The sequence below is a fragment of the Ascaphus truei genome, chromosome 5 (genome assembly GCF_040206685.1).
Source record: "Ascaphus truei isolate aAscTru1 chromosome 5, aAscTru1.hap1, whole genome shotgun sequence".
In the NCBI taxonomy this organism is placed as follows: Eukaryota; Metazoa; Chordata; class Amphibia; order Anura; family Ascaphidae; genus Ascaphus; species Ascaphus truei.
The window spans coordinates 4,412,460-4,435,649 of NC_134487.1; the positions used below are offsets into that span (position 1 = coordinate 4,412,460).

The 23,190-nt window shown below is 57.5% G+C and overlaps 1 protein-coding gene across 1 annotated transcript in view; it reads right to left on the reverse strand.

Moving 5' to 3' along the window:
- Window positions 1-23,190, reverse strand: part of PPP6R2 (protein phosphatase 6 regulatory subunit 2) — a 210,669-nt gene that overhangs the window by 131,905 nt on the left and 55,574 nt on the right. The window contains exons 3-8 of the mRNA XM_075599251.1: window positions 17,931-18,177; window positions 16,788-16,974; window positions 15,507-15,644; window positions 11,913-11,978; window positions 9,192-9,304; window positions 1,137-1,250 (exon numbers count right to left, since the gene is read on the reverse strand). Of these exons, the coding sequence (XP_075455366.1) occupies window positions 1,137-1,250; window positions 9,192-9,304; window positions 11,913-11,978; window positions 15,507-15,644; window positions 16,788-16,974; window positions 17,931-18,157 (845 nt within the window). The 5' untranslated portion in view covers window positions 18,158-18,177. The remainder of the gene's footprint in view (window positions 1-1,136; window positions 1,251-9,191; window positions 9,305-11,912; window positions 11,979-15,506; window positions 15,645-16,787; window positions 16,975-17,930; window positions 18,178-23,190) is intronic.

Below are 23,190 nucleotides of genomic sequence, written 5' to 3' on the forward strand. Positions count from 1 at the left end.
AAAGAGGCGGTAAGAGAGAGTGAGAGGCGGTAAGAGAGAGGCGGTAAGAGAGAGAGGCGGTGAGAGAGAGAGAGAGACGGTGAGAGAGAGAGAGAGAGGCGGTGAGAGAGAGAGAGGCGGTGAGAGAGAGAGAAAGAGGCGGTAAGAGAGCGTGAGAAGCGGTAAGATAGAGTGAAAGGCGGTAAGAGAGAGTGAGAGGCGGTGAGAGAGAGACAGGCGGTGAGAGAGAGAGAGAGGCGGTGAGAGAGAGAGAGAGGCGGTGAGAGAGAGAGAGGCGGTGAGAGAGAGAGAAAGAGGCGGTAAGAGAGAGTGAGAGGCGGTAAGAGAGAGGCGGTAAGAGAGAGAGGCGGTGAGAGAGAGAGAGAGACGGTGAGAGAGAGAGAGAGAGGCGGTGAGAGAGAGAGAGAGGCGGTGAGAGAGAGAGAGAGGCGGTGAGAGAGAGAGAGAGGCGGTGAGAGAGACAGGCGGTGAGAGAGAGACAGGCGGTGAGAGAGAGACAGGCGGTGAGAGAGAGACAGGCGGTGAGAGAGAGACAGGCGGTGAGAGAGAAACAGGCGGTGAGAGAGAGACAGGCGGTGAGAGAGAGAGACAGGCGGTGAGAGAAAGACAGGCGGTGACACAGAGAGGCGGTGAGAGAGAAACAGGTGGTGAGAGGGAGGGGGTGAGAGAGAGAGGCGCGGTGAGAGAGAGAGAGAGAGGTGCGGTGTCAGAAAGAGAACGGTGTCAGACAGAGAAAGAGAGCGGTGTCAGACAGACAGAGAGAGCGGTGTCAGACAGACAGAGAGAGCGGTGTCAGACAGACAGAGAGAGCGGTGTCAGACAGACAGAGAGAGCGGTGTCAGACAGACAGAGAGAGCGGTGTCAGACAGACAGAGAGAGCGGTGTCAGACAGACAGAGAGAGCGGTGTCAGACAGACAGAGAGAGCGGTGTCAGACAGACAGAGAGAGCGGTGTCAGACAGACAGAGAGAGCGGTGTCAGACAGACAGAGAGAGCGGTGTCAGACAGACAGAGAGAGCGGTGTCAGACAGACAGAGAGAGCGGTGTCAGACAGACAGAGAGAGCGGTGTCAGACAGAGAGAGAGCGGGAGCGGTGTCAGACAGACAGAGAGAGCGCGGTCCTGCAGCAGCACATACCTTGGCCTCCGGTTCTCCAGCAATGTCAGCAGGATCTGGGTCCCACTCACCATACAGCTCTCTGAATGCTCCCCATCAAACATGTTCTGTAGGATCTGCTCCACACACTGCTGCCTGAAGGGACACACAGCACATGCTTACTGCTCCACACACTGCTGCCTGCAGGGACACACAGCACATACTTACTGCTCCACACACTGCTGCCTGCAGGGACACACAGCACATGCTTACTGCTCCACACACTGCTGCCTGCAGGGACACACAGCACATACTTACTGCTCCACACACTGCTGCCTGCAGGGACACACAGCACATGCTTACTGCTCCACACACTGCTGCCTGCAGGGACACACAGCACATGCTTACTGCTCCACACACTGCTGCCTGCAGGGACACACAGCACATACTTACTGCTCCACACACTGCTGCCTGCAGGGACACACAGCACATGCTTACTGCTCCACACACTGCTGCCTGCAGGGACACACAGCACATGCTTACTGCCCCACACACTGCTGCCTGCAGGGACACACAGCACATGCTTACTGCTCCACACACTGCTGTCTGCAGGGACACACACAGCATATACTTACTGCTCCACACACTGCTGCCTGCAGGGACACACAGCACATACTTACTGCTCCACACACTGCTGCCTGCAGGGACACACACAGCACATGCTTACTGCTCCACACACTGCTGCCTGCAGAGACACACACAGCACATGCTTACTGCTCCACACACTGCTGCCTGCAGAGACACACACAGCACATGCTTACTGCGCCACACACTGCTGCCTGCAGAGAGACACACAGCACATGCTTACTGCTCCACACACTGCTGCCTGCAGGGACACACAGCACATGCTTACTGCTCCACACACTGCTGCCTGCAGGAACACACAGCACATACTTACTGCTCCACACACTGCTGCCTGCAGGGACACACAGCACATACTTACTGCTCCACACACTGCTGCCTGCAGGGACACACAGCACATGCTTACTGCTCCACACACTGCTGCCTGCAGGGACACACACAGCACATGCTTACTGCTCCACACACTGCTGCCTGCAGGGACACACACAGCATATACTTACTGCTCCACACACTGCTGCCTGCAGGGACACACAGCACATACTTACTGCTCCACACACTGCTGCCTGCAGGGACACACACAGCACATGCTTACTGCACCACACACTGCTGCCTGTAGGGACACACAGCACATACTTACTGCTCCACACACTGCTGCCTGCAGGGACACACACAGCACATGCTTACTGCTCCCTGCAGGGACACACACAGCACATGCTTACTGCTCCACACACTGCTGCCTGCAGGGACACACACAGCACAAGCTTACTGCTCCACACACTGCTGCCTGCAGGGACACACACAGCACATGCTTACTGCTCCACACACTGCTGCCTGCAGGGACACACAGCACATACTTACTGCTCCACACATGCTGCCTGCAGGGACACACAGCACATACTTACTGCTCCACACACTGCTGCCTGCAGGGACACATAGCACACACTTACTGCTCCACACAGTGCTGCCGGCAGGGACACACACAGCACATGCTTACTGCTCCACACACTGCTGCCTGCAGGGACACACAGCACATACTTACTGCTCCACACACTGCTGCCTGCAGGGACACACACAGCACATGCTTACTACTCCACACACTGCTGCCTGCAGGGACACACAGCACATGCTTACTGCTCCACACACTGCTGCCTGCAGGGACACATAGCACACACTTACTGCTCCACACAGTGCTGCCGGCAGGGACACACACAGCACATGCTTACTGCTCCACACACTGCTGCCTGCAGGGACACACACAGCACATGCTTACTGCTCCACACACTGCTGCCTGCAGGGACACACACAGCACATGCTTACTGCTCCACACACTGCTGCCTGCAGGGACACACAGCATATACTTACTGCTCTACACACTGCTGCCTGCAGGGACACACAGCACATGCTTACTGCTCCACACACTGCTGCCTGCAGGGACACACAGCACATGCTTACTGCTCCACACACTGCTGCCTGCAGGGACACACACAGCACATGCTTACTGCTCCACACACTGCTGCCTGCAGCGACACACAGCACATACTTACTGCTCCACACACTGCTGCCTGCAGGGACACACAGCATATACTTACTGCTCCACACACTGCTGCCTGCAGGGACACACAGCACATACTTACTGCTCCACACACTGCTGCCTGCAGGGACACACACAGCTACCCACAGGGACACACACAGCACATGCTTACTGCTCCACACACTGCTGCCTGCAGGGACACACAGCATATACTTACTGCTCCACACACTGCTGCCTGCAGGGACACACACAGCACATGCTTACTGCTCCACACACTGCTGCCTGCAGGGACACACAGCATATACTTACTGCTCCACACACTGCTGCCTGCAGGGACACACACAGCACATGCTTACTGCTCCACACACTGCTGCCTGCAGGGACACACACAGCACATGCTTACTGCTCCACACACTGCTGCCTGCAGGGACACACAGCACATACTTACTGCTCCACACACTGCTGCCTGCAGGGACACACACAGCACATGCTTACTGCTCCACACACTGCTGCCTGCAGAGACACACACAGCACATACTTACTGCTCCACACACTGCTGCCTGCAGGGACACACAGCACATACTTACTGCTCTACACACTGCTGCCTGCAGGGACACACAGCACATGCTTACTGTTCCACACACTGCTGCCTGCAGGGACACACACAGCACATGCTTACTGCTCCACACACTGCTGCCTGCAGGGACACACACAGCATATACTTACTGCTCCACACACTGCTGCCTGCAGGGACACACAGCACATACTTACTGCTCCACACACTGCTGCCTGCAGGGACACACACAGCACATGCTTACTGCTCCACACACTGCTGCCTGCAGGGACACACAGCACATACTTACTGCTCCACACACTGCTGCCTGCAGGGACACACACAGCACATGCTTACTGCTCCCTGCAGGGACACACACAGCACATGCTTACTGCTCCACACACTGCTGCCTGCAGGGACACACACAGCACAAGCTTACTGCTCCACACACTGCTGCCTGCAGGGACACACACAGCACATGCTTACTGCTCCACACACTGCTGCCTGCAGGGACACACAGCACATACTTACTGCTCCACACATGCTGCCTGCAGGGACACACAGCACATACTTACTGCTCCACACACTGCTGCCTGCAGGGACACACAGCACATACTTACTGCTCCACACACTGCTGCCTGCAGGGACACACAGCACATACTTACTGCTCCACACACTGCTGCCTGCAGGGACACACAGCACATACTTACTGCTCCACACACTGCTGCCTGCAGGGACACACACAGCACATGCTTACTGCTCCACACATGCTGCCTGCAGGGACACACACAGCACATGCTTACTGCTCCACACATGCTGCCTGCAGGGACACACACAGCACATGCTTACTGCTCCACACACTGCTGCCTGCAGGGACACACAGCACATACTTACTGCTCCACACACTGCTGCCTGCAGGGACACACAGCACATACTTACTGCTCCACACACTGCTGCCTGCAGGGACACACAGCACATACTTACTGCTCCACACACTGCTGCCTGCAGGGACACACACAGCACATGCTTACTGCTCCACACACTGCTGCCTGCAGGGACACACAGCACATGCTTACTGCTCCACACACTGCTGCCTGCAGGGACACATAGCACACACTTACTGCTCCACACAGTGCTGCCGGCAGGGACACACACAGTACATGCTTACTGCTCCACACACTGCTGCCTGCAGGGACACACACAGCACATGCTTACTGCTCCACACACTGCTGCCTGCAGGGACACACACGGCACATGCTTACTGCTCCACACACTGCTGCCTGCAAGGACACACAGCATATACTTACTGCTCTACACACTGCTGCCTGCAGGGACACACAGCACATGCTTACTGCTCCACACACTGCTGCCTGCAGGGACACACAGCACATGCTTACTGCTCCACACACTGCTGCCTGCAGGGACACACACAGCACATGCTTACTGCTCCACACACTGCTGCCTGCAGCGACACACAGCACATACTTACTGCTCCACACACTGCTGCCTGCAGGGACACACAGCATATACTTACTGCTCCACACACTGCTGCCTGCAGGGACACACAGCACATACTTACTGCTCCACACACTGCTGCCTGCAGGGACACACAGCACATACTTACTGCTCCACACACTGCTGCCTGCAGGGACACACAGCACATACTTACTGCTCCACACACTGCTGCCTGCAGGGACACACAGCATATACTTACTGCTCTACACACTGCTGCCTGCAGGGACACACAGCACATGCTTACTGCTCCACACACTGCTGCCTGCAGGGACACACACAGCTACCCACAGGGACACACACAGCACATGCTTACTGCTCCACACACTGCTGCCTGCAGGGACACACAGCATATACTTACTGCTCCACACACTGCTGCCTGCAGGGACACACACAGCACATGCTTACTGCTCCACACACTGCTGCCTGCAGGGACACACACAGCACATGCTTACTGCTCCACACACTGCTGCCTGCAGGGACACACAGCACATGCTTACTGCTCCACACACTGCTGCCTGCAGGGACACATAGCACACACTTACTGCTCCACACAGTGCTGCCGGCAGGGACACACACAGCACATGCTTACTGCTCCACACACTGCTGCCTGCAGGGACACACACAGCACATGCTTACTGCTCCACACACTGCTGCCTGCAGGGACACACACGGCACATGCTTACTGCTCCACACACTGCTGCCTGCAAGGACACACAGCATATACTTACTGCTCTACACACTGCTGCCTGCAGGGACACACAGCACATGCTTACTGCTCCACACACTGCTGCCTGCAGGGACACACAGCACATGCTTACTGCTCCACACACTGCTGCCTGCAGGGACACACACAGCACATGCTTACTGCTCCACACACTGCTGCCTGCAGTGACACACAGCACATACTTACTGCTCCACACACTGCTGCCTGCAGGGACACACAGCATATACTTACTGCTCCACACACTGCTGCCTGCAGGGACACACAGCACATACTTACTGCTCCACACACTGCTGCCTGCAGGGACACACAGCACATACTTACTGCTCCACACACTGCTGCCTGCAGGGACACACAGCATATACTTACTGCTCCACACACTGCTGCCTGCAGGGACACACACAGCACATGCTTACTGCTCCACACACTGCTGCCTGCAGGGACACACACAGCACATGCTTACTGCTCCACACACTGCTGCCTGCAGGGACACACAGCACATGCTTACTGCTCCACACACTGCTGCCTGCAGGGACACATAGCACACACTTACTGCTCCACACAGTGCTGCCGGCAGGGACACACACAGCACATGCTTACTGCTCCACACACTGCTGCCTGCAGGGACACACACAGCACATGCTTACTGCTCCACACACTGCTGCCTGCAGGGACACACACGGCACATGCTTACTGCTCCACACACTGCTGCCTGCAAGGACACACAGCATATACTTACTGCTCTACACACTGCTGCCTGCAGGGACACACAGCACATGCTTACTGCTCCACACACTGCTGCCTGCAGGGACACACAGCACATGCTTACTGCTCCACACACTGCTGCCTGCAGGGACACACACAGCACATGCTTACTGCTCCACACACTGCTGCCTGCAGTGACACACAGCACATACTTACTGCTCCACACACTGCTGCCTGCAGGGACACACAGCATATACTTACTGCTCCACACACTGCTGCCTGCAGGGACACACAGCACATACTTACTGCTCCACACACTGCTGCCTGCAGGGACACACAGCACATACTTACTGCTCCACACACTGCTGCCTGCAGGGACACACAGCACATACTTACTGCTCCACACACTGCTGCCTGCAGGGACACACAGCATATACTTACTGCTCTACACACTGCTGCCTGCAGGGACACACAGCACATGCTTACTGCTCCACACACTGCTGCCTGCAGGGACACACACAGCTACCCACAGGGACACACACAGCACATGCTTACTGCTCCACACACTGCTGCCTGCAGGGACACACAGCATATACTTACTGCTCCACACACTGCTGCCTGCAGGGACACACACAGCACATGCTTACTGCTCCACACACTGCTGCCTGCAGGGACACACACAGCACATGCTTACTGCTCCACACACTGCTGCCTGCAGGGACACACAGCATATACTTACTGCTCCACACACTGCTGCCTGCAGGGACACACACAGCACATGCTTACTGCTCCACACACTGCTGCCTGCAGGGACACACACAGCACATGCTTACTGCTCCACACACTGCTGCCTGCAGGGACACACAGCACATGCTTACTGCTCCACACACTGCTGCCTGCAGGGACACACAGCACATGCTTACTGCTCCACACACTGCTGCCTGCAGGGACACACAGCACATGCTTACTGCTCCACACACTGCTGCCTGCAGGGACACACACAGCATATACTTACTGCTCCACACACTGCTGCCTGCAGGGACACACACAGCACATACTTACTGCTGCACACACTGTTGCCGGCAGGGACACACAGCACATGCTTACTGCTCCCTGCAGGGACACACACAGCACATACTTACTGCTCCACACACTGCTGCCTGCAGGGACACACACAGCACATGCTTACTGCTCCACACACTGCTGCCTGCAGGGACACACAGCATATACTTACTGCTCCACACACTGCTGCCTGCAGGGACACACAGCACACGCTTACTGCTCCACACACTGTTGCCGGCAGGAACACACACAGCACACGCATACTGCTGCACACACTGCTGCCTGCAGAGACACACACAGCACACGCTTACTGCTCCACACACTGCTGCCTGCAGGGACACACACAGCACATACTTACTGCTGCACACACTGTTGCCGGCAGGGACACACAGCACATGCTTACTGCTCCCTGCAGGGACACACACAGCACATACTTACTGCTCCACACACAGCTGCCTGCAGGGACACACACAGCACATACTTACTGCTCCACACACTGCTGCCTGCAGGGACACACAGCACATGCTTACTGCTCCACACACTGCTGCCTGCAGGGACACACACAGCATATACTTACTGCTCCACACACTGCTGCCTGCAGGGACACACACAGCACATACTTACTGCTGCACACACTGTTGCCGGCAGGGACACACAGCACATGCTTACTGCTCCACACACTGCTGCCTGCAGAGAGACACACAGCACACGCTTACTGCTGCACACACTGTTGCCGGCAGGGACACACAGCACATACTTACTGCTCCACACACTGCTGCCTGCAGGGACACACCCAGCACACGCTTACAGAGAACACACACAGCACATGCTTACTGCTCCACACACTGTTGCCGGCAGGAACACACACAGCACATACTTACTGCTCCACACACTGCTGCCTGCAGGGACACACAGCACACACTTACTGCTCCACACACTGTTGCCGGCAGGAACACACACAGCACACGCATACTGCTGCACACACTGCTGCCTGCAGAGACACACACAGCACACGCTTACTGCTCCACACACTGCTGCCTGCAGAGACACACACAGCACACGCTTACAGAGAACACACACAGCACACGCATACTGCTGCACACACTGTTGCCGGCAGGGACATACACAGAGTGATACTAGTACATACACATACAGCATAGTCACCGATATCACGCATACAGTACACGCTTCCTGATATCACACGTGCAAACACACAAAGCCATTACCAATATCAAACATACTGATGTCACACACACTTACAGACATCACAAACACACGTGTTAACCACCTAACACACACACACACACACACACAGAGTTGTAGAAACGCGCAGTGAGTGCTCTCCGTTCGGCGCCGTCCCATACTCACGACTCCAGGGCAGACAGCAGCGGGTCTGGCGCCAGCGTCTCGTGCATCGGATTGCCCTGATCCCGGCTCAGTCTGATGAGGTCACACAGGGTCTGTGACGCGTTCGTCTGTCTCTGCAAGAGGTCATTGGAGAAGGATCTGAACAGGCTGCAAGCCCTGCACCCCCGCCACTGACCGATGCGCCACTGACCGATGCGCGTGTGAGGAGACCTACCTAATCTCTACCACTGACCCGTGTGCCACTGACCGATGCGTGTGTGTGAGGAAACCTACCTAATAACCCCCGCCACTGACCGATGCGCCACTGACCGATGCGCGTGTGAGGAAACCTACCTAATAACCTCCGCCACTGACCGATGCGCCACTGACCGATGCGCGTGTGCAAGGAGACCTACCTAATAACCTCCGCCACTGACCGATGCGCGTGTGTAAGGAGATCTAACTAATAACCTCCGCCACTGACCGATGCGCGTGTGTAAGGAGATCTAACTAATAATCTCTACCACTGACCAATGCGCGTGTGTGAGGAGACCTACCTAACGACCACCGCCACTGACCGATGCGCCACTGACCGATGCGCGTGTGAGGAGACCTACCTAATAACCTCCGCCACTGACCGATGCGCCACTGACCGATGCGCGTGTGAGGAGACCTACCTAATAACCTCCGCCACTGACCGATGCGCGCGTGTGAGGAAACCTACCTAATAACCTCCGCCACTGACCGATGCGCGTGTGTGAGGAAACCTACCTAATAACCTCCGCCACTGACCGATGCGCGAGTGTAAGGAGACCTACCTAATAATCTCTGCCACTGACTGATGCGCCACTGACCGATGCGCGTGTGTGAGGAGACCTACCTAATAACCTCCGCCACTGACCGATGCGCGTGTGTAAGGAGACCTACCTAATAATCTCTGCCACTGACTGATGCGCGTGTGTGAGGAGACCTACCTAATAACCTCCGCCACTGACCGATGCGCGTGTGCAAGGAGACCTACCTAATAATCTCTGCCACTGACTGATGCGCGTGTGTGAGGAGACCTACCTAATAACCTCCGCCACTGACCGATGCGCGTGTGAGGAAACCTACCTAATAACCTCCGCCACTGACCGATGCGCGTGTGTAAGGAGACCTACCTAATAACCTCTACCAGTGACCGATGCGCGTGTGAGGAAACCTACCTAATAATCTCCGCCACTGACCGATGCGCGTGTGTAAGGAGACCTACCTAATGACCTCCGCCACTGACCGATGCGCCACTGACCGATGCGCGTGAGGAGACCTACCTAATCTCTACCACTGACCCGTGTGCCACTGACCAATGCGCGTGTGTGAGGAGACCTACCTAATAACCTCCGCCACTGACCGATGCGCGTGTGTAATGAGACCTACCTAATAACCTCCGCCACTGACCGATGCACGTGTGTGAGGAGACCTACCTAATAACCTCCGCCACTGACCGATGCGCGTGTGTAAGGAGACCTACCTAATAACTTCCGCCACTGACCAATGCGCGTGTGAGGAAACCTACCTAATAATCTCCGCCACTGACCGATGCGCGTGTTTAATGAGACCTACCTAATAACCTCCGCCACTGACCGATGCCCGTGTGCAAGGAGACCTACCTAATAACCTCCGCCACTGACCGATGTGCGTGTGTAATGAGACCTACCTAATAACCTCCACCACTGACCGATGCGCGTGTGAGGAAACCTACCTAATAACCTCCGCCACTGACCGATGCGCGTGTGTAAGGAGACCTACCTAATAATCTCTACCACTGACCGATGCGCGTGTGAGGAAACCTACCTAATAATCTCCGCCACTGACCGATGTGCGTGTGTAAGGAGACCTACCTAATAACCTCCGCCACTGACCGACGCGCGTGTGCAAGGAGACCTACCTAATAACCTCTGCCACTGACCGATGCGCGTGTGTAAGGAGACCTACCTAATAACCTCCACCACTGACCGATGCGCATGTGTAAGGAGACCTACCTAATAACCTCCGCCACTGGCCGATGCACGTGTGTAAGGAGACCTACCTAATAATCTCTACCACTGACCGATGCGCGTGTGTAAGGAAACCTACCTAGTAATCTCTACCACTGACCGATGCGCGTGTGCAAGGAGACCTACCTAATAACCTCCGCCACTGACCGATGCGCGTGTGCAAGGAGACCTACCTAATAACCTCCGCCACTGACCGATGCGCATGTGCAAGGAGACCTACCTAATAACCTCTGCCACTGACCGATGCGCGTGTGTAAGGAGACCTACCTAATAACCTCCGCCACTGACCGATGCGCGTGTGTGAGGAGACCTCCCTAATAACCTCCGCCACTGACCGATGCGCGTGTGTGAGGAGACCTACCTAATAACCTCTGCCACTGACCGATGCGCGTTTGTGAGGAGACCTACCTAATAACCTCTGCCACTGACCGATGTGCTCGGAGATAGAGACGCTGTGTTGTGTGCTCAGAGATTGAGACGCTGTGTTGTGTGCTCAGAGATGGAGATGTGTTGTGTGCTCAGAGATGGAGATGTGTTGTGTGCTCAGAGATGGAGATGTTGTGTTGTGTGCTCAGAGATGGAGATGTTTTGTTGTGTGCTCAGAGATGGAGATGTTGTGTTGTGTGCTCAGAGATGGATATGTTGTGTTGTGTGCTCAGAGATGGAGATGTTGTGTTGTGTGCTCAAAGATTATTGTGACACTCACATCTTCATCCTGACGGGCATGGATCAAATCCACCAATCTCTGAATAAGTTTCTCCTCGTTCAGCCACTGGGAGGAAGGAGAAGAGAGATCAGTGATACCGTGCAATGTGTCACAGTAACATGCTCAGGGCCGCCAACAGGTGGGGTCTGCCGGTGTTGGCGTCCCGGGCCCGGTGAGTCAGGAATAAAAAAAAAGAAAGAGCGGGGGAAATTTCCTACCAGCCAATCAGAGCGATGCCAGTCTACTGAAGCCAAGCAAGCGGATCTGCTGCATCTACCAAGGGCATGCGCCAACCTGGCACCTCAGCCACTTGGTATGCAGAAGCCACCCGCTGGTTTAGGCTTCACTCAGTCTGGGGAGGGCCCATGGTAGTCCTGAGGACTACCATTCATCCCGGGACGTGGGTGCTCAGCCTAAACCTCCTGTCCAAATGCTCCTCACACGTCTGGCATCCTCTGAGGCTTCCATGTCCGATGTCTGGGTAGACACGCTGGCACCACGCTGGTAGCCCAGTGACTCACCCAGAACACAGGTCCGGAAAAACCCAGCTCATTATACCGTGCACAAGCGCATACGTACTTTACACACACTGTGTAATAACATATACATTATATACTTTCCTGTCTTCTGGCTATGGGGAATAGAATAGGAAGACGCACTTTATTCCTACAGCCATATTCCCCACTCACTATAACCGGACTTAACTGTCACACTCCTCACAACCTTATTCCCCACTCACTATAACCGGACTTAACTGTCACACTCCTCACAGCCTTATTCCCCACTCACTATAACCGGACTTAACTGTCACACTCCTCACAACCTTATTCCCCACTCACTATAACCGGACTTAACTGTCACACTCCTCACAGCCATATTCCCCACTCACTATAACCGGACTTAACTGTCACACTCCTCACAGCCATATTCCCCACTCACTATAACCGGACTTAACTGTCACACTCCTCACAGCCATATTCCCCACTCACTATAACCGGACTTAACTGTCACACTCCTCACAGCCATATTCCCCACTCACTATAACCGGACTTAACTGTCACACTCCTCACAACCTTATTCCCCACTCACTATAACCGGACGTAACTGTCACACTCCTCACAACCTTATTCCCCACTCACTATAACCGGACTTAACTGTCACACTCCTCACAACCTTATTCCCCACTCACTATAACCGGACTTAACTGTCACACTCCTCACAGCCATATTCCCCACTCACTATAACCGGACTTAACTGTCACACTCCTCACAACCTTATTCCCCACTCACTATAACCGGACTTAACTGTCACACTCCTCACAGCCTTATTCCCCACTCACTATAACCGGACTTAACTGTCACAACCTTATTCCCCACTCACTATAACCGGACTTAACTGTCACACTCCTCACAGCCTTATTCCCCACTCACTATAACCGGACTTAACTGTCACAACCTTATTCCCCACTCACTATAACCGGACTTAACTGTCACACTCCTCACAGCCTTATTCCCCACTCACTATAACCGGACTTAACTGTCACACTCCTCACAACCTTATTCCCCACTCACTATAACCGGACTTAACTGTCACACTCCTCACAGCCTTATTCCCCACTCACTATAACCGGACTTAACTGTCACACTCCTCACAGCCTTATTCCCCACTCACTATAACCGGACTTAACTGTCACACTCCTCACAACCTTATTCCCCACTCACTATAACCGGACTTAACTGTCACACTCCTCACAACCTTATTCCCCACTCACTATAACCGGACTTAACTGTCACACTCCTCACACTATACTAGTCTTAGACATAAAAACGCTCACAACCTTATGTATGGTTGGGGCGCAGTGTGACGGGGATTTGGGGAGCAGTGTGACGGGGATTTGGGGAGCAGTGTGACGGGGATTTGGGGAGCAGTGTGAGGGGGATTTGGGGGGCAGTGTGAGGGGGATTTGGGGGGCAGTGTGAGGGGGATTTGGGGGTCAGTGTGACGGGGATTTGGGGGGGGTGTGACGGGGATTTGAGGAGCAGTGTGACGGGGATTTGGGGAGCAGTGTGACGGGGATTTGGGGAGCAGTGTGATGGTGATTTGGGGAGCAGTGTGACGGGGATTTGGGGCGCAGTGTGACGGGGATTTGGGGGGCAGTGTGACGGGGATTTGGGGAGCAGTGTGACGGGATTTGGGGGGCGGTGTGACGGGGATTTGGGGAGCAGTGTGACGGGGATTTGGGGGGCGGTGTGACGGGGATTTGGGGAGCAGTGTGACGGGGATTTGGGGAGCAGTGTGAGGGGGATTTGGGGGGCAGTGTGAGGGGGATTTGGGGGTCAGTGTGACGGGGATTTGGGGGGGGTGTGACGGGGATTTGAGGAGCAGTGTGACGGGGATTTGGGGAGCAGTGTGACGGGGATTTGGGGAGCAGTGTGATGGTGATTTGGGGAGCAGTGTGACGGGGATTTGGGGCGCAGTGTGACGGGGATTTGGGGGGCGGTGTGACGGGGATTTGGGGAGCAGTGTGACGGGGATTTGGGGAGCAGTGTGAGGGGGATTTGGGGGGCAGTGTGAGGGGGATTTGGGGGTCAGTGTGACGGGGATTTGGGGGGGGTGTGACGGGGATTTGAGGAGCAGTGTGACGGGGATTTGGGGAGCAGTGTGACGGGGATTTGGGGAGCAGTGTGATGGTGATTTGGGGAGCAGTGTGACGGGGATTTGGGGCGCAGTGTGACGGGGATTTGGGGAGCAGTGTGACGGGGATTTGGGGAGCAGTGTGATGGTGATTTGGGGAGCAGTGTGACGGGGATTTGGGGCGCAGTGTGACGGGGATTTGGGGGGCAGTGTGACGGGGATTTGGGGAGCAGTGTGACGGGATTTGGGGGGCGGTGTGACGGGGATTTGGGGAGCAGTGTGACGGGATTTGGGGGGCGGTGTGACGGGGATTTGGGGAGCAGTGTGACGGGGATTTGGGGAGCAGTGTGAGGGGGATTTGGGGGGCAGTGTGAGGGGGATTTGGGGGTCAGTGTGACGGGGATTTGGGGGGGGTGTGACGGGGATTTGAGGAGCAGTGTGACGGGGATTTGGGGAGCAGTGTGACGGGGATTTGGGGAGCAGTGTGATGGTGATTTGGGGAGCAGTGTGACGGGGATTTGGGGCGCAGTGTGACGGGGATTTGGGGGGCAGTGTGACGGGGATTTGGGGAGCAGTGTGACGGGGATTTGGGGAGCAGTGTGACGGGGATTTGGGGGGCGGTGTGACGGGGATTTGGTGAGCGGTGTGACGGGATTTGGGGAGCAGTGTGACGGGGATTTGGGGGGCGGTGTGACGGGGATTTGGGGGGCAGTGTGACGGGGATTTGGGGAGCAGTGTGACGGGGATTTGGGGCACAGTGTGACGGGGATTTGGGGGGCAGTGTGACGGGGATTTGGGGGGCAGTGTGACGGGGATTTGGGGCGCAGTGTGACGGGGATTTGGGGGGCAGTGTGACGGGGATTTGGGGAGCAGTGTGACGGGTTTTGGGGCTACACCCCCATAATCCCGCCCCCCCGCCCCGCGCCAGCTCCCCCCGGCCGCCGCATGCATCTTACTCACACACAACACTTCCTGCCGGAGGGGCGCCGGCTCCACGCAGCTGATGAGGCGCAGGAGGAGGTCCATCATGGCGGAGGTACCGATGTGTTCCAGCACGAGGCCCAGGAACTGATCCTTCGCCCTCAGGAACCCAATGACCTGATTGGGAGGAGCAAGGTGGTAACAAAGTACTCAGAGACCTGGGACTGTACCTGCAGGGCACGGGATAAGTACCTACACCTTCCCACCACAAAGACCAGGTATAAACTCTTCTCCACCTTCAATACACACATGGGTGTAACCGAGGGGTGGGCAGCTCCAGTCCTCTAGGGCCATCAACAGGTCAGGTTTCAGGATATCCCTGCATCAGCACATGTGGCTCAATCCGTGGCTCATCACTCAGAGACTGAGCCACTGATTGAGCCAACCTGTGCTGAAGCAGGCATTTCCTTAAAACCTGACCTGTTGATGGCCCTTGAGGACTGGAGTTGACCACCCCTGGTGTAACCCCTTTAGTGAGACAGCGGGGGGCGAGACAGCGGGGGGCGAGACAGCGGGGGGCGAGACAGCGGGGGGCGAGGCAGCGGGGGGCGAGGCAGCGGGGGGCGAGGCAGCGGGGGGCGAGGCAGCGGGGGGCGAGGCAGCGGGGGGCGAGGCAGCGGGGAGCGAGACAGCGGGGGCGAGGCAGCGGGGACGAGGCAGCGGGGGGCGAGGCAGCGGGGGGCGAGGCAGCGGGGGGCGAGGCAGCGGGGAGCGAGACAGCGGGGGCGAGGCAGCGGGGGCGAGGCAGCGGGGGGCGAGGCAGCGGGGGGCGAGGCAGCGGGGGGCGAGGCAGCGGGGGGCGAGGCAGCGGGGGGCGAGGCAGCGGGGGGCGAGGCAGCGGGGGCGAGGCAGCGGGGGCGAGGCAGCGGGGGCGAGGCAGCGGGGGCGAGGCAGCGGGGGCGAGGCAGCGGGGGCGAGGCAGCGGGGGCGAGGCAGCGGGGGCGAGGCAGCGGGGGCGAGGCAGCGGGGGTGAAATCGTGGGGGCGAGACAGCGGGGGCGAGGCAGCGGGGGCGAGGCAGCGGGGGCGAGGCAGCGGGGGTGAAATCGTGGGGGCGAGACAGCGGGGGCGAGGCAGCGGGGGCGAGGCAGCGGGGGCGAGGCAGCGGGGGCGAGGCAGCGGGGGCGAGGCAGCGGGGGCGAGGCAGCGGGGGCGAGGCAGCGGGGGCGCTGCATCCTGCGGATGTGGGGAGCGGGGGCGAGGCAGCGGGGGCGAGGCAGCGGGGGCGCTGCATCCTGCGGATGTGGGGAGCGGCACTCACCTGCTCAGTTTTCCTGGCGATCAGGTTCCCGATGGTCTTGCTGAAGAAGCTGGCGAGCAGCGGGTTCAGCGGCGGCTCCTGGCGCAGGAAGTCATACAGCGTATTCAGGAGGCTCTCGTCCCCGCCCAGCTTGTCATTGATCTGAGGCGCGTCACATGTCAGCAGCTCACAGGCAATGTTGGGGTACCTGAGGCGAGGCCACGTATACATGCAGATAAGATTCAAGGCACCAGCCGCGCATCACAGGAAGGGAGCGCGCAATACGCTCTTCCAATCCGGGCGTCACAGGAAGGGAGCGCGCAATACGCTCTTCCAATCCGGGCGTCACAGGAAGGGAGCGCGCAATACGCTCTTCCAATCCGGGCGTCACAGGAAGGGAGCGCGCAATACGCTCTTCCAATCCGGGCGTCACAGGAAGGGACCGCGCAATACGCTCTTCCAATCCGGGCGTCACCGGAAGGGACTGCGCAATACGCTCTTCCAATCCGGGCGTCACAGGAAGGGACCGCGCAATACGCTCTTCCAATCCGGGCGTCACAGGAAGGGACCGCGCAATACGCTCTTCCAATCCGGGCGTCACAGGAAGGGACCGCGCAGTACGCTCTTCCAATCCGGGCGTCACAGGAAGGGACCGCGCAGTACGCTCTTCCAATCCGGGCGTCACAGGAAGGGACCACGCAATACGCTCTTCCAATCCGGGCGTCACAGGAAGGGAGCGCGCAATACGCTCTTCCAATCCAGGATTGGAATTTCCGACACTATAGTCACTTAGTATGTTAATGCTAATGGCAGTGACAGGGTTAAAGGATCAGTCCCATACAGAACGCGCCGCGTGCACACAAGAGAGCGTGCCGCGCGCGCACAGGAGAACGCGCCGCGCGCGCACAGGAGAACGCGCCGCGCGCGCACAGGAGAACGCGCCGCGCGCGCACAGGAGAACGCGCCGCGCGCGCACAGGAGAACGCGCCGCGCGCGCGCACAGGAGAACGCGCCGCGCGCGCGCACAGGAGAACGCGCCGCGCGCGCACAGGAGAACGCGCCGCGCGCACACAGGACTGTGTCCCTCCTGCGGTGCGTTACTGCACATGATCCCGGGGTCGGGATAACAGGTCTTTCTCTGCGAGTCTCGGGCCCGTTACCTACTTGAAGCGGACTTTCTCCTCCATGTCTGCGGGGGGGTTCTGGGTGATGAGCTGCACGAGCAGCTCCATACACTGCGGCTGGCACAGGAAGCCCAGCAGCCGCCGGTTCTGGGCCTTGCACTCCTGAAGAAGGTCATCCTCCTCCATTAGCTCCTGCAGGCTCACATCCTCCTTGTCCAGCAGCTTGTCCACATGCGAAGTCGTGTTCAGGTCAAACTTCCAGAACATGGTGACGGGAACGTTCCTACCTGCCACCACGGAGAGAGGAGTAATCAGGAGAGGCGTGGCACCAGTACCCGTGGGAACGTTCCTACCTGCCACCACGGAGAGAGGAGTAATCAGGAGAGGCGTGGCACCAGTACCCGTGGGAACGTTCCTACCTGCCACCACGGAGTGAGGAGTAATCACGAGAGACGCTGCCTACATGCCCAGGCCCTGATTGGTGGGTAGGAAGGAGCTGCCTACATGCCCAGGCCCTGATTGGTGGGTAGGAAGGAGCTGCCTACATGCCCAGGCCCTGATTGGTGGGTAGGAAGGTGCAGTCTACATGTCCAGGCCCTGATTGGTGGGTAGGAAGGTGCTGCCTACATGCCCAGGCCCTGATTGGTGGGTAGGAAGGTGCTGCCTACATGCCAGGCCCTGATTGGTGGGTAGGAAGGTGCTGCCTACATGCCCGGCCCTGATTGGTGGGTAGGAAGGAGCTGCCTACATGCCCAGGCCCTGATTGGTGGGTAGGAAGGTGCTGCCTACATGCCCAGGCCCTGATTGGTGGGTAGGAAGGAGCTGCCTACATGCCCAGGCACTGATTGGTGGGTAGGAAGGAGCTGCCTACATGCCCGGCCCTGATTGGTGGGTAGGAAGGTGCTCCCTACATGCCCAGGCCCTGATTGGTGGGTAGGAAGGTGCTGCCTACATGCCCGGCCCTGATTGGTGGGTAGGAAGGTGCTGCCTACATGCCCGGCCCTGATTGGTGGGTAGGAAGGTGCTCCCTACATACCCAGGCCCAGATTGGTGGATAGGAAGGAGCTGTCTACATGCCCAGGCCCTGATTGGTGGGTTGGAAGGTGCTGCCTACATGCCCAGGCCCTGATTGGTGGGTAGGAAGGTGCTGCCTACATGCCCAGGCCCTGATTGGTGGGTAGGAAGGTGCTGCCTACATGCCCAGGCCCTGATTGGTGGGTAGGAAGGAGCTGCCTACATGCCCAGGCCCTGATTGGTGGGTAGGAAGGTGCTGCCTACATGCCCAGGCCCTGATTGGTGGGTAGGAAGGAGCTGCCTACATGCCCAGGCCCTGATTGGTGGGTAGGAAGGTGCTGCCTACATGCCCAGGCCCTGATTGGTGGGTAGGAAGGTGCTGCCTACATGCCAGGCCCTGATTGGTGGGTAGGAAGGTGCTGCCTACATGCCAGGCCCTGATTGGTGGGTAGGAAGGTGCTGCCTACATGCCCAGGCCCTGATTGGTGGGTAGGAAGGTGCTGCCTACATGCCAGGCCCTGATTGGTGGGTAGGAAGGTGCTGCCTACATGCCCGGCCCTGATTGGTGGGTAGGAAGGAGCTGCCTACATGCCCAGGCCCTGATTGGTGGGTAGAATGGTGCTGCCTACATGCCCAGGCCCTGATTGGTGGGTAGAATGGTGCTGCCTACATGCCCAGGCCCTGATTGGTGGGTAGAATGGTGCTGCCTACATGCCCGGCCCTGATTGGTGGGTAGGAAGGTGCTGCCTACATGCCAGGCCCTGATTGGTGGGTAGGAAGGTGCTGCCTACATGCCCGGCCCTGATTGGTGGGTAGGAAGGAGCTGCCTACATGCCCGGCCCTGATTGGTGGGTAGGAAGGAGCTGCCTACATGCCCGGCCCTGATTGGTGGGTAGGAAGGAGCTGTCTACATGCCCAGGCCCTGATTGGTGGGTAGGAAGGTGCTGCCTACATGCCCAGGCCCTGATTGGTGGGTAGGAAGGTGCTGCCTACATGCCCAGGCCCTGATTGGTGGGTAGGAAGGAGCTGCCTACAGGCCCAGGCCCTGATTGGTGGGTAGGAAGGTGCTGCCTACATGCCCAGGCCCTGATTGGTGGGTAGGAAGGTGCTGCCTACATGCCAGGCCCTAAGAGAAGCTGCCGGCGAGTAACACGGTAAGGGATGCTGCCGGCGAGTAACACAGTAAGGGATGCTGCCGGCGAGTAACACTGTAAGAGACGCTGCCGGGGAGTAACACAGTAAGGGATGCTGCCGGCGAGTAACACGGTAAGAGATGCTGCCGGCGAGTAACACGGTAAGAGATGCTGCCGGCGAGTAACACGGTAAGAGATGCTGCTGGCGAGTAACACGGTAAGAGATGCTGCCGGCGAGTAACACGGTAAGAGATGCTGCCGGCGAGTAACACGGTAAGAGATGCTGCCGGGGAGTAACACGGTAAGAGATGCTGCCGGCGAGTAACACGGTAAGAGAAGCTGCCGGCGAGTAACACGGTAAGAGATGCTGCCGGCGAGTAACACGGTAAGAGATGCTGCCGGCGAGTAACACGGTAAGAGAAGCTGCCGGCGAGTAACACGGTAAGAGATGCTGCCGGCGAGTAACACGGTAAGAGATGCTGCCGGCGAGTAACACGGTAAGAGATGCTGCCGGCGAGTAACACGGTAAGAGATGCTGCCGGCGAGTAACACGGTAAGAGATGCTGCCGGCGAGTAACACGGTAAGAGATGCTGCCGGCGAGTAACACGGTAAGAGATGCTGCCGGCGAATAACACGGTAAGAGATGCTGCCGGCGAGTAACACGGTAAGAGAAGCTGCCGGCGAGTAACACGGTAAGAGATGCTGCCGGGGAGTAACACGGTAAGGGATGCTGCTGGCGAGTAACACGGTAAGAGATGCTGCCGGCGAGTAACACGGTAAGAGATGCTGCCGGCGAGTAACACGGTAAGAGATGCTGCCGGCGAGTAACATGGTAAGAGATGCTGCCGGCGAGTAACACGGTAAGAGAAGCTGCCGGCGAGTAACACGGTAAGAGACGCTGCCGGCGAGTAACACGGTAAGAGAAGCTGCCGGCGAGTAACACGGTAAGAGATGCTGCCGGCGAGTAACACGGTAAGAGATGCTGCTGGCGAGTAACACGGTAAGGGATGCTGCCGGCGAGTAACACGGTAAGAGACGCTGCCGGCGAGTAACACGGTAAGGGATGCTGCCGGCGAGTAACACGGTAAGAGATGCTGCCGGCGAGTAACACGGTAAGAGATGCTGCCGGGGAGTAACACGGTAAGAGATGCTGCCGGCGAGTAACACGGTAAGAGATGCTGCCGGGGAGTAACACAGTAAGGGATGCTGCCGGCGAGTAACACGGTAAGAGACGCTGCCGGCGAGTAACACGGTAAGAGAAGCTGCCGGCGAGTAACACGGTAAGAGAAGCTGCCGGCGAGTAACACGGTAAGAGATGCTGCCGGCGAGTAACACGGTAAGGGATGCTGCCGGCGAGTAACACGGTAAGAGATGCTGCCGGCGAGTAACACGGTAAGAGAAGCTGCCGGCGAGTAACACGGTAAGAGATGCTGCCGGGGAGTAACACGGTAAGGGATGCTGCTGGCGAGTAACACGGTAAGAGAAGCTGCTGGCGAGTAACACGGTAAGAGATGCTGCCGGCGAGTAACACGGTAAGAGATGCTGCCGGCGAGTAACACGGTAAGAGATGCTGCCGGCGAGTAACACGGTAAGAGAAGCTGCCGGCGAGTAACACGGTAAGAGATGCTGCCGGGGAGTAACACGGTAAGAGATGCTGCCGGCGAGTAACACGGTAAGGGATGCTGCTGGCGAGTAACACGGTAAGAGAAGCTGCTGGCGAGTAACACGGTAAGAGATGCTGCCGGCGAGTAACACGGTAAGAGATGCTGCCGGCGAGTAACACGGTAAGAGATGCTGCCGGCGAGTAACACGGTAAGAGAAGCTGCCGGCGAGTAACACGGTAAGAGATGCTGCCGGCGAGTAACACGGTAAGAGATGCTGCTGGCGAGTAACACGGTAAGAGATGCTGCCGGCGAGTAACACGGTAAGAGAAGCTGCCGGCGAGTAACACGGTAAGAGATGCTGCCGGCGAGTAACACGGTAAGAGATGCTGCCGGCGAGTAACACGGTAAGAGACGCTGCCGGCGAGTAACACGGTAAGAGACGCTGCCGGCGAGTAACACGGTAAGAGATGCTGCCGGCGAGTAACACGGTAAGAGATGCTGCCGGCGAGTAACACGGTAAGAGATGCTGCCGGCGAGTAACACGGTAAGAGATGCTGCCGGCGAGTAACACGGTAAGAGATGCTGCCGGCGAGTAACACGGTAAGAGATGCTGCCGGCGAGTAACACGGTAAGAGACGCTGCTGGCGAGTAACACGGTAAGAGATGCTGCTGGCGAGTAACACGGTAAGAGATGCTGCCGGCGAGTAACACGGTAAGAGATGCTGCTGGCGAGTAACACGGTAAGAGATCCTGCCGGAGAGTAACACGGTAAGAGAAGCTGCCGGAGAGTAACACGGTAAGGGATGCTGCCGGAGAGTAACACGGTAAGAGATGCTGCCGGCGAGTAACACGGTAAGAGATGCTGCCGGAGAGTAACACAGTAAGAGATGCTGCCGGCGAGTAACACGGTAAGAGAAGCTGCCGGAGAGTAACACGGTAAGAGAAGCTGCCGGAGAGTAACACGGTAAGGGATGCTGCCGGAGAGTAACACGGTAAGAGATGCTGCCGGCGAGTAACACGGTAAGAGATGCTGCCGGAGAGTAACACGGTAAGGGATGCTGCCGGAGAGTAACACAGTAAGAGATGCTGCCGGAGAGTAACACGGTAAGAGACGCTGCCGGCGAGTAACACGGTAAGAGACGCTGCCGGCGAGTAACACGGTAAGGGATGCTGCCGGCGAGTAACACGGTAAGAGAAGCTGCCGGCGAGTAACACGGTAAGGGATGCTGCCGGAGAGTAACACGGTAAGAGATGCTGCCGGCGAGTAACACGGTAAGGGATGCTGCCGGCGAGTAACACGGTAAGAGATGCAGCCGGCGAGTAACACGGTAAGAGATGCTGCCGGCGAGTAACACGGTAAGAGATGCTGCCGGCGAGTAACACAGTAAGAGAAGCTGCCGGCGAGTAACACGGTAAGAGAAGCTGCCGGCGAGTAACACGGTAAGAGAAGCTGCCGGCGAGTAACACGGTAAGAGATGCTGCCGGCGAGTAACACGGTAAGAGATGCTGCCGGCGAGTAACACGGTAAGAGAAGCTGCCGGCGAGTAA